The sequence below is a fragment of the Nothobranchius furzeri genome, chromosome 14 (genome assembly GCF_043380555.1).
Source record: "Nothobranchius furzeri strain GRZ-AD chromosome 14, NfurGRZ-RIMD1, whole genome shotgun sequence".
In the NCBI taxonomy this organism is placed as follows: Eukaryota; Metazoa; Chordata; class Actinopteri; order Cyprinodontiformes; family Nothobranchiidae; genus Nothobranchius; species Nothobranchius furzeri.
In genome coordinates this window covers 32,179,120-32,190,929 of record NC_091754.1, presented here as the reverse complement: position 1 = coordinate 32,190,929, position 11,810 = coordinate 32,179,120, and the positions used below count along the sequence as shown (strand labels likewise).

The 11,810-nt window shown below is 42.8% G+C and overlaps 1 protein-coding gene across 22 annotated transcripts in view; it reads right to left on the bottom strand.

Annotated features, from left to right (window-relative positions):
• Positions 1–349: 349 nt before the first annotated feature.
• Positions 350–11,810, bottom strand: part of neb (nebulin) — a 75,519-nt gene continuing 64,058 nt past the window's right edge. For 10 of the 22 annotated variants that reach the window (XM_054746638.2, XM_054746641.2, XM_054746637.2 and 7 more), the window contains 13 exons: positions 11,556–11,648; positions 10,746–10,838; positions 10,308–10,400; positions 9,916–10,008; positions 6,708–6,800; positions 5,847–5,939; positions 5,153–5,245; positions 4,583–4,690; positions 4,241–4,427; positions 4,027–4,119; positions 2,228–2,368; positions 2,001–2,104; positions 350–1,136 (listed from right to left, as the gene is read on the bottom strand). In XM_054746638.2, the coding sequence (XP_054602613.1) occupies positions 963–1,136; positions 2,001–2,104; positions 2,228–2,368; positions 4,027–4,119; positions 4,241–4,427; positions 4,583–4,690; positions 5,153–5,245; positions 5,847–5,939; positions 6,708–6,800; positions 9,916–10,008; positions 10,308–10,400; positions 10,746–10,838; positions 11,556–11,648 (1,458 nt within the window). In that variant the 3' untranslated portion in view covers positions 350–962. The remainder of the gene's footprint in view (positions 1,137–2,000; positions 2,105–2,227; positions 2,369–4,026; positions 4,120–4,240; positions 4,428–4,582; positions 4,691–5,152; positions 5,246–5,846; positions 5,940–6,707; positions 6,801–9,915; positions 10,009–10,307; positions 10,401–10,745; positions 10,839–11,555; positions 11,649–11,810) is intronic. The other 12 variants (XM_054746648.2, XM_054746653.2, XM_054746656.2 and 9 more) reach the window with 8 other exon arrangements.

Genomic DNA, 11,810 nt, shown 5'->3' with positions numbered 1-11,810 from the left:
TTATTTAAAACTTTAACCAGGAAACCTTAAAAACGGCTAGTTTTCTAGGCTGAACGTGTTCTTTTTGTAATTATTTTATTACTTCTGTTTCCTCAAAATAAAATGTTTTCACACACTCACTACTCGTGTTTGTCGTTTTTAAAAACATTTTCATTCCACTAAACCTGCTGGAGTTTTCCCTGCGGTGACTCCTACCTGTGGATGTGCCACAAATGTCTGGATCTTAGCTCTCTAATGCAACGTTTGGGTCAGAGGAACCTCATTCTGTAAATGCTGGACAGTAAAACCCAACCTAAGAAGAGGCTGACAGAAAGAAGCAAACACACATGAGTGAAAGGAGGCGGAGGGCTGCAGGAGCTTGTGTGCTTTATTAGCTACTGATTAAAGGTAGAGGACAAGCCTTAGCCAGGACCTAAACAATCGGAAGGAACAAAACACACATAATAGTTTATCAGCCTTCGTGGAGGCTCAACTCTTCAGGAGTGGTTTGATCTCAGGAGACGGATGATAACCGACTCCTTTTAATCTGATTGTCTTAATCTCAGAGATTAGTGGGACAACATGAGCCCAAAGTGTTCAGAAGGAAATACTCATCAGTAGAGCTAGGACAAAAATAGTACATTAAATTACGCTATCAAGGTTTTTGAATGTACAAAGTGGTGGGTCAGGTTGTAGGTTAGCGAGACATTTATACGGAGCGGTTCCAACAATCTAACAGTCATTCACTGTAAGCATGGTGGGTTATTAGAGGTGTTTCTATGAAGCTTTCATCACATCCACAGGGAACGGGGCAGCAGACTTACCAACAAGAAAAACAACACCAATCAAATCACCGTTCAAAAGCCAGAAGAAACTAAAAGCTACAGATTGCACCGAGTCATGACTGTGACAGGAGGAGCAGCCAGCTGGCCCTGTGGATGGGTCTCGCCCACTCTGGAGGGACGATGGGCGGGCTTCTGTCTTTAAATGGCTTCCACGTAATTGGCAGGCAGCATGCCGGTCTTGCCGGTGCGCTGCACTGTTCCGTACATCCAGCCCTCGTCGATGGACTGCACGTTAACGATGACGTCACCGTCTTTGAATGACACCTCATCGCCGTCTGCTGCGGCGTAGTCGTACATGGCTCGCACGGTTTTCTATGGGAGACCAACGAAAATGAAAAATTATGTTTGTGAAGAGTGAATGTAAAAGTCATCCAGCTGTAATGTTTATTCTGAATGTAAAACCTGCTCTGATGTAATGTTAAATAATAAATGGCCTGTATTTGATATAGCGCCTTCTAGAGTCCTGGAACCCCCCAAGGCGCTTTACAACACAATCAGTCATTCACCCATTCACACACACATTCACACACTGGTGGGGATGAGCTACAATGTAGCCACAGCTGCCCTGGGGCGCACTGACAGAGGCGAGGCTGCCGAGCACAGGTGCCACCGGTCCCTCCGACCACCACCAGCGGGCAACGTGGGTTAAGTGTCTTGCCCAAGGACACAACGACAGCGACAGACTGAGCGGGGCTCGAACCTGCAACCTTCCGATTACAGGGCGAGCACTTAACTCCTGTGCCACCGTCGCCCCGTTTAAGCCGTAGTTTATTTGTTCTGAATGTAAAACTGCAACAAAGGGATGTTAACTACAGTTTTTTACATTTTGACTAAAGATGGGAGAAGGCCCTTTCCTGACATGCCTGCCCTTATTGCCTCTTTTACTCCCTTTTTGCCCAAAGTGCCATGAGGGCTAAAAATCTCCCGTCACAAACTGTGCAGCTCTTTTTACACTGATTATACTTCACATACATTTTATTCCTCTAAATACGCACAACATCTCATTTAAATAAAGGCAAGCTGCACCTGAGCCGAGTCGCTGTTTGACAGCACAGAATGAAGTGAAAACGCCTTTTTTTTAGACGGCTTTGTGAATCGATGGAGAGACACAGAAGTCGACCCATGCCATTGTGAACTTTTGCCAGTGAGTGTAACACAGGTGTGTGAGTCACTCACCCCAGTGGTGGAGGGGTGTGAGGGAACGGAGGAGACAGTGGTCTGCTGGGTGGCCACTGATGATGACCTCTGCTGCAGCTCCACAGTTTTAGCCTGCTGGTAGCCTGTAGATGGTCACAATTACACACAGGTAAGTTGTTACTTTATCAGGCACCCTGGTTTTTAAAGTTTATCTGGTAAAACATCTAAAACAATGTAACGGACTAGTAGTGATTTCGGGTCAGTACCTATGGAGCTGGTCATAAAACCATTGCTGTAGAGAGACAGGTGGTGGTCCACATCCTGGGACACCTCTGACTTCTCATCAGCCAGGCCACTCAAGGCGCTGGTGGAGCGGGAGTGCTCCTTGCTGCGGCGCTGGGCTTGTACTGTCAGAACCATGTCCAGTAGAACATTCTAGTCAGAACATTCCTGCTTCTCTGAACCTTTTCACAACCCGCTGACTGAGAGTGAGGTCAACAGCTGCTTGTTTTGTATTAAACGTTTCTATTAAACATTACAAGTACAGTGAGATCATTCTCCTTTCTTTTTGGTAATGTCACCATTTGAAATATTTCTGCTAAATAACTCTTTGAAAAGTGTTAAATTAAAGGGACTTTACAGACTTTTGAATTTTTATGCTCGCGATTGCCCTCTCAGGCCAAAAGCGTAATGGCAGCATCAATAGTAGGCTCGTGCACGAGGCGCGCATGCTGTACGTGCACACTCCTTAACGAAAATAACAGCTGAGACAGTCCCGTGTGTGTGTGTGTGTGTGTGTGTGTGTGTGTGTGTGTGTGTGTGTGTGTGTGTGTGTGTGTGTGGCCTGGAGGACAGAGGACAGGAGAATGCGCAGCTAATTAATTAAATAATTTGGTTCTGTACCTTTCTCTTCAGCACAGCCGACAAAGGTTTAAGATGGGTCAGTCCTCCTGCATGCTCAGATCATTCCCTTCCCTTGCTTGAAAAATTGTTCCAAAATGAAAGTTCAACCCACATCTTTTTTATCTGTGAATTCAATGCCGTTCGGCGAGTCTCAAATAAAAATTTGTGTGTCTTACTGTAAAAAAATATACCATTAATGTAAAAAAGAAACTCTAAATAAATTATGTTCGCATCCAGAATCGAACCCAGGTCTTCTGCATGGGAGTCAGACATCTTACAAGAATGATACTGCAAATGTTACTAGAGCTACACTCTAGTAACATTCACAGTATCTGTAACATTTATATCCTTGATAATAGCTGAAACAACGTCAAACCAAAGAACGGTTCGGAGCGAAAATGTCTATTTTGTTGCTAATTTGCAGGAACTATCTAGAAGAAAGTTCTACAGAAAGTAGCTAAGGGTCCTCAGAAATGTAGCTAGCTTTGTCACTAGGTGTTAGGAACAGCGACACAGTGGCACTGCCTCTCTCTCTGCTGCTAAAGCTACTGATAGCAAATGCTACGGGCTATGCCTGAGCGTGAACGCGCATGAAGCAGCCTGCTCGACCCGAGCAGCTCTCTTTTTCTGTGATTTTACAGAAAAACAGGCAATCACAGTAAAAATGCCAGGGCTCATTCTACAGGACCAGGGCATTGCAGGAGAATGTATGAAGAAGACATTTATTATTTCTATACATGTTTTGGCTGTCAAACTTCCATAATGCCCCTTTAAGTTAAGACTCCAATAGCGAAACATCATGAAACAAAGTGAACATTTTTTAAATTTTAGGCCAAATTGTTTTCTTTACTAAACCCTTTAATGCCTGAATTGTGAAACTATATTTGTTTTTAAATGGAACGGTTTATGTAATGCTCATTAAACAACTATAAAGTAATCAGGTGTATTTTATTATATAATTATAAAACAGTGATAGAAAACTAAAACAGGCCCTTGCCACGTGTAGTTCCTCGGCCAGAGGTGGACTGGATCTGGCAGGTTTGTGATGAAGGCACTAATCCTGATAATAATAATAATAATAATAATAATAATAATAATAATAATAATAAGTCTGAATGCTTTCACACCAGAATAGGGTTGATGCTAATTTTCAAAACCGTACCTGACATCATGTGCAGACTCCTGGACTGAATGTTGTCCTCAGCTGGATCATAATCAAACACAGAGCCGGGGTTTGTGCGCCACACACGCAGATCTGAGGATATAAACTAAGTTATATAATCTCACAAAGACCGATGGGACTCAAACTGTCTGATCCCAGCTGGTTGTGTCTGTCTCACACCAACAGTCCTCAGAGTAAAGGTGTGTGATCGTACCCGTGATGGTCTCCTGGTCATGCTCGATGGCGCGTCTCCTCTCCATCTCCACCACGCGCCTCTGGATGCCACGGTAGCTGATGTCGCTGAAGTCCTGTGTGTTCTTCTTCACACGCTCTGTCACCAGGTCAGAGGTCGTTGGAGTGAAGCTGCCCTTGCTCTTCTCAAAGTCTTCGTGGTATTTCACCTAAAGAGTACAAATTAAGACCAATGGAAGTGAGCTAGAGTCAGGGTTTACTCATCATGCATGTGAACATGTTAAGTTAGAGCTTTTTAGGAGTAACTTCTTCTGACATTAAATAATTAGAATAGATGCACGCAGCTTGAAAACAAACAACTTACACCAGAGATGATTCGCTGGGTCTCTCTGACACGCCTCATCTCAGGTGTGTCCAGAACGAAGGCAGCCTTGCCCTGCACCTGCTTACGGAAGCTGTCAGAATACATCACCTAGAAGGGACAGGAAGTAGGAAGAACATGCAACATAAAATCAACGTCTCATTGTGTTTTCACCCAAAATCAAAACGTTAGCGTCCACAGCACAAAGAAAGAAATCCAAACGCACAGAAAGTTGCTGGATTATTGATGGATTTCAGACAAATGAATTAGCAGGAAGACTTTTATCTTAATGCAAGAGTTTGAAGAGTTAGAAAATAAATAAAAATTGGCAGAAAAGTTACATTGTGATCTTCAGAGGGAGAGAGACAGGGAAAAAGATGAAGTGGTGCAGTTTGAAGAACAGAAGAGGTTAGCAGCAGCGATGGAATACCACAGCTGGTGGGATTAAACAGTTCTTCTCAAACAGCAGTCTGGATTATTAAGATTAACAAGAGCAGTTCTCAGGTCAGTTAGACAAAGGTTAACAAGAAGTTTGTCATGAAGAACATGTTCTTGCAGATGTTCTGAAGGTACCGAGCTAATGTTCTCTTGGTTCCGTTTGACTCGCTCCATCTCTGGAGTAAAGACCACAGGCGTTCCCTTGTTTGAGCTGTCCTTATACAACACCTACAGGACAGAAGCACAGCAGCCCAGAGGGACAGTCAGACACTCGAGGGAGTCTTTAACACAACACACCTTTCACACATTTGGTCTCTTGAGGCCTGAACTCTTGAAAAAAGATACAAAAGGGACATTTTCAGGAAATATTGAGACCGACTGATATTAAAGAAATTATTCCTTTAATTCAGTGAAATCTGAGTCTAAGAAACTGATTCCATAGTGGGAATGAATCACTGTGTACGACCATCCTGGTAGCTCCAAGATTTCTTTAGAAGGTTCAGACATATATAAACATTAGTCACAGCTCAGCTGAAGATGTCGCTTTTCATTTCCTGGGAAGCCGAAGTTAACGTAGCAAAATGTATCAAGTTTATGTGCAGGAAGCAAGGCTGCAGGTTAGAAACGATTCTGGAGGATTAGGAGGGATGGGAATGGAAGTGAACGGTGATGATGGTAGGGGCGGATCTCGGGAAGCTGCAGTCGGAGCCTTAAATAAAGATGGATAAAGGGGAGACAGAGATAAGTGTGAGAGATGGCAGGAGAAAGGGGGGACTAGTGATGTTCACTCTTGGTTAGGAGCACACATGGTTCGGTTTCGTTCCACTACCGAGCTGATGTGCCTCTGGGTTTCTTTGACCCGCTTCACCTCGGGTAGATCTGGTATCGCTGTGCCTCGACCCAGAGAGTCCTTGTATTTTATCTGGCGAACAAAAATTTGAGGTTTCATGCAGAGAAACAGGAAGAAAAAAATGAGGTAGATCAGTAACAGGTTTTTATAAAATGACACCACAGCAAAAGACCAAAACCAGACACACACTCTTCACCTGAAAAGATAAGCAACACTTCATGTTAGACACAAAGGAGCAGAGTACTGCAGTAAAATTAATGGGAGGAGTTTAAAATGGAAAGTTTTACATTTGAATGACTGAAGGAGGCTCAGGAGGTGTCACGTTGAGGTTAGGAGGCTTGGACCCAAAATGCAAGAACCCAGAACTACACAGGCAGGAGCGGTTGCAAAAATAAGAATCCTTTATTTTTGGAGGAGTGACAAGACAGGGTTATATACACACATGGGCTGGGTGATTAGGGAATTAGGGAGGAGCAGAACGAGGCGGGGGAGGAAACCAGACCTAAATGGGGAAGGAAGCACAATAAACTTAAGGGAGATACAACGTAGATAATCTAAAGAAAGGTGAACTCATAAACCTGAAACTAGAAACACTCTGGGTTAGATATAGGAACTTAAAGAGACCAGAACCAGAGGAAGAGGACATATAATACAGGGGATCTTAATACTGAAAATGGGTAAACTAAGTAAGAGGTGAGTGCCTAGGGGGAACATGAGGGAAACCTGGAGGGGGCTGGGGACCACAGGGACACAGAACATGACAGGAGGATTGTTACGACAGGCTTTTGAGGGAGATGAGATGCTGGAAAAGGAGAACACAGGGTCACTGCGTCAAAGTACCGTGCTAATATTTAGCTGATTGCGTTTAGCTCTCTCCATCTCTGGCGTTTCTGACACTGATGTGCCGTGTCCCACTCCTTCTTTGTAATGATGCTTTGGAAAGACAGCACAGAGGAGTCAGTTTCTACCACATCCATTGTGGATTAATTTTAACTTACAAGAAATGGACATGAGAACAAATATAGAAATGTCCGGGTAAAAAGAGCTAGTCAGGAAAAGGGCAGAGGACAGACATGGATACATTTGTTGGTACCCTTCCATTGGTCACTGGAACAACTTAAACCCAGTGGCCTCCTGCCAGCCAGACATACCTGAAACACCTCCACTGGGAGGCATCCAGTGGGCATTCTCATCAAATTCTTAACCCTCTCAACAAGGAGGAGCAGCAGCTCTACTCTGACTCCCTTCCAAACATCTCTAAGGCTGAGCCAGGCCAACCGATGGAAGCAACTCATTTCAGCCACCAAAGTGAGGATTGGGATGAAAATCAATAGGTACAGTGGTACCCCGTCAATGTTTCACAATTTGTTATATTGCAGCCATTTACTAAAATCAATTAAACACATTTTATTCCTCATTAATGAACACACAGCACCCCAATGACATAAAAACAGAGAGTTATAGAAATTTCTGCAGATTTATTAAAAAAGACAAAGTGAAACATCACATGGTCCTAAGTATTCAGACCCTTTGCTGTCACACATATATTTAACTTTCCATTTCTTCTGCTCATCCTTGAGATGGTCCTACACCATCATTGGAGTCCAGCTGTGTTTGATTCTACTGACTGGACTTGGTTAGGAAAGCCACACACCTCTCTATATAAGAGCTTACAGCTCACAAAGCATGTCAGAGCAAATGAGAACCATGAGGTCAAAGGAACTGCCTGAAGAGCTCAGAGACAGAATTGTATCAAGGCACAGATCTGGCCAAGGTTACTAAAACATCTCTGCTGCATTTCAGGTTCCTAAGAGAACAGTGGCCTCCATAATCCTTAAATGGAAGACGTTTGGGATGACCAGAACCCTTCCTAGAGCAGGTTGTTCAGCCAAACTGAGCTACCGGGGAGAAGAGCATTGGTGAGAGAGGTAAAGAAGAACCCAAACATCACTGTGGCTGAGCTCCAGAGATGCAGTTGAAGAAGGTTGTAGAAAGTCAACCATCACTGCAGCCCTCCACCAGTCAGGGCTTTATGGCAGACTGGCCCGTTGGAAGCCTCTCCTCAGTGCAAGACATGTGAAAGCCAGCATGGAGTTGCCTAAAAGACACCTGAAGGACCGTGAGATGGTGAGAAATAAGATTCTCTGGTCTGATGAGACCAAGATAGAACCATATGGCCTTAATTCTAAAAGGTATGCATGGAGAAAACCAGGCACTGCTCATCACTTGTTCAATACAGTCCCCACAGTGAAGCATGGTGGTGGCAGCATCATGCTGTGGGGGTGTTTTTCAGCTGCAGGGACAGGACGACTGGTTGTAATCAAGGGAACGATAAATGTGGACAAGTAAATGGATATCCTGGACAAGAACCTTCTCCAGAGTGCTCAGGACCTCAGATTAGGCTGAAGCTTTACCTTCCAACATGACAATGGCCCTAAGCACACAGCTAAAGTAAAGAAAGAGTGTCTTCACGGCAACTCTGTAACTGTTCTTGAATGGCCCAGCCAGAACCCTGACTTAAACCCTAGTGAGCATCACTGAAGAGACCTAAAAATGGCCGTCCACCAACGTTCACCATCCAACCTGACAGAACTGGATAGAGTCTGCAAGAAGGAATGGCAGACGATCCCCACATCCAGGTGTAAGAAACATGTTGCATCTTTACCAAGAAGACTCGTGGCTGTAGCTGAAAAGGGTGTTTCTACTAAATACTGAGCAAAGGGTGTGAATACTTAGGACCATGTGATATTTCAGTTAGTCTTTTTTAACAATTCTGCAGAAATTTCTAAATGTTTTTCTGTCAATGTTGGATGCTGTGTGTTCATTAATGAGGAAAAAACTAATTTAATTGATTTTGACAAATGGCTGCAATAAAAGAGTGAAAAATGTACGGGGTCAGACTACTTTCCGTACTCACTGTAAATTGAAAGCTTTTCTTCCTGGCTTAGCTCCCTTTTCACCACAGTAGTCTGGTTAAGCAGCCGCATCACTGTCCACTAAGTCCTGATCCTCCAGTCAATCTCCCTTTCCCTCCTTCCCTCACTCGTGATCAAGACCCAGAGATACTTTAACTCCCCCAATTGAGGTAGGACCTCTCTCCCACCCTAGAATTGGTAATCTAACCTTTTCTGGTTGACAACTATAAAGATTTATGGACTTGATCTTCCTCTCAGCCACTTCACGCTTGGCTGCAAACCTTACTGGCAAGAGTTGAATCATGCATGACTTTACCTAAAAAAATTGAATATTTTGAAATTGGATGACTGCCTGAATCATCTTGGAGTAAATAAAGCTGACAGCCACCAGCACATCACCCAATGGCAGAATGTGCACACAAAACCAGAGGGGTCCCAATATTGAACCCTGTGGAACACCCCAAGCTAGATGGGAAAAATCAGAAGACAAGACCTCCATCCCTACACACCCTATTCTGTTTGTGAGACAGGACTGAAACCAATTTAAAGCCAGGCCAGAAATTCCCATGTAATACTCGAGACATTCGTGACCCACAATATCAACCGAACAAGCAGCATGTACCTGCTGCCATCTTTTGCTAGAAGAATATTATTCAACACCTTCAGCAAAGCTATCTTAGTACTAGTGGTTTAAAACCAGATTGAAAGAGTTCTGAACAGCTATGTTCATTACAAATGCAGTCAACTGACCATAGACACATAGAGAGGGGCCTAAAAGAAGCTGGCGATGTTGCATCTAGCCCAGGTTTTTTAAAGAATGGGTGAATGATCACTTTAAAAATCATGAATTTTTCCATAAGTTGACATTCAGCACATTATAAATGAACCATTTGAAATTATTTTATTAACCATAGTGGGATTTTTCTTTGACCAACAACGTTATCCATGTTTGTGTGTTTAAATAAAAATATCACTGGGAAGAAATTCTGGGGAAAAGGAATGACTTTTAAACGTTGTTAGAATGAAAAGGGAGAAAATCAGCATTAAATAAAAAAAACTGTTCATTTAATGATTGTTACGTTAGTTAAGTTTGAGGGATACTTTCAAGGGGGAAAGTTGCTACATCAAAGTACCGTGCTAATATTTTGCTGATTGCGTTTAACTCTCTCCATTTCAGGGGTTTCTGACACGGATGTGCCGTGTCTCAGTCCTTCTTTGTAATGATGCTATGGAAGAGACAAAACAGTCACAGAAGGTGGTAGCACACTCCAGGGAAGATTAGTTTTAAATTTAGGAGAAAGAGACACATGGAAAATATATAAATATCCAGGGAACAGGAGCAAAGTGGAACAAGGGAACAGGAAATTACAGCATGTTTAGGTGAAAAACCAATTCTGGAAGACAAAACAACAACAGAGGAATGATTTTAAGGACTTGGTGAGTGAACGAAAAGAAAACAAGCCCAAAAATGGTCGGTTTTTGGTAAAAGGGGTTTGTAAGGAGGAGGCTCACTGCATCAAAGTACCGTGCTAATATTTTGCTGATTGCGTTTAACTCTCTCCATCTCGGGGGTTTCTGACACGGACGTGCCGTGTCCCACTCCTTCTTTGTAATGATGCTTTGAAAGAGACAAAACCAGTCACATAAGGTGGTAGAACACTGCAGGGTGGATTCGTTTTAGTTTAGGAGGAATGGAAAAAAAATCATCTGGAAAAAGGGAGGAAATTATAGCCATGAAATCTAAACCAACCAAAGCAGTAGCAAAAACGTTTTGCTCTGCAGGTCTTACAAGGCTAAGGAAATTATTGTTCAGGGACTAAAAGATCTTCGTGAGTTCATTCTCAGTACAAAAAGGAAGGATGTATAGAACGTGGCTAGGATAATTGAAGTATATTTTTAGGGTAGAAAGAGTTTGGGGGTATTTTCAAGGAGGAAAGTCACAGCAGTCATTTTTTTTATCTACCAGACTGATATTCTTCTGGGTGTCTCGGACCCGCTTCACCTCCGGGAGGTCTGGAATGGCTGTCCCTTGACCCACTGATTCCTTGTATTGTATCTGCTCGTTGCAAATGTCAGAAGTACAGAATGAGACAGCTGAAGGTTATGCATAATTCACAGATTAAACTGTGAGTTTTTTATTTAAAGTTTGTATGATGAGGATTATGGATCAGCCATGGACTTAAAGTATCTTTCCGGAGTTTTCCCCTTTCAGAAATTATGTATAATTTTTCAGAAATCCGTAAAAGTGATGATCTCATCATGTAATGTGATACAATGTAACCAATACGTCTTTATTTTTTTTGCTAAGAACACTCCCTGCTGCCCAGGGATCCGTGCAATAGGAAACTGAGCGCCGACCAGAACTAACCAATAGCGTTAGACTACCGCTTACTTACTTCAAGTTTAAGGAATACCTCGGCTGATGCAGCAGAACTTTTCACGGACAAGAAAGTTTCTAAAATAAAAATATGCGAGAACACAACATGACATGAGAATAATACTCGTAAAACAGCGTAGTTTGTCGGCTACAAAAAAACCCGCATCAACGGCCTTTGTGTGATATGCTTGTCAGCCACTAAATGGTGACATCAGACAAGAGAAATACTCCGGAAAGATACTTTAAAGTCCAGATGACGAAAATGTTAACGTGAGAACCCGTTATGTTATTAAACGGGAACAAATTACATGAGAAGTTAGTCCTGGTTTTATTTTTAGATACTGGTTCATGAGTTCAATATGGAGGAAAGAGGAATGATGGGGTCACTCGGAGTACCGTGCTAATGTTCCGTTGGTTACGTTTAACCCTTTCCATCTCGGGGGTCTCGGGCAAAGATGTTCCTCCTCCCAAATCTTCTTTGTAATGAATCTTTGTATGAATGAGGAACGGAAGCAGGAACCTGCGGTTAGCCTGATTTTTATACTGAACGCTATGAGTTTCATTCTCATTTCTGTTATACGTCTGGAAAAATCAGCTTGCGATCACAAATCATCATGGTAAATGTTAAATGGTGTGTTTAAGTATAGTGCC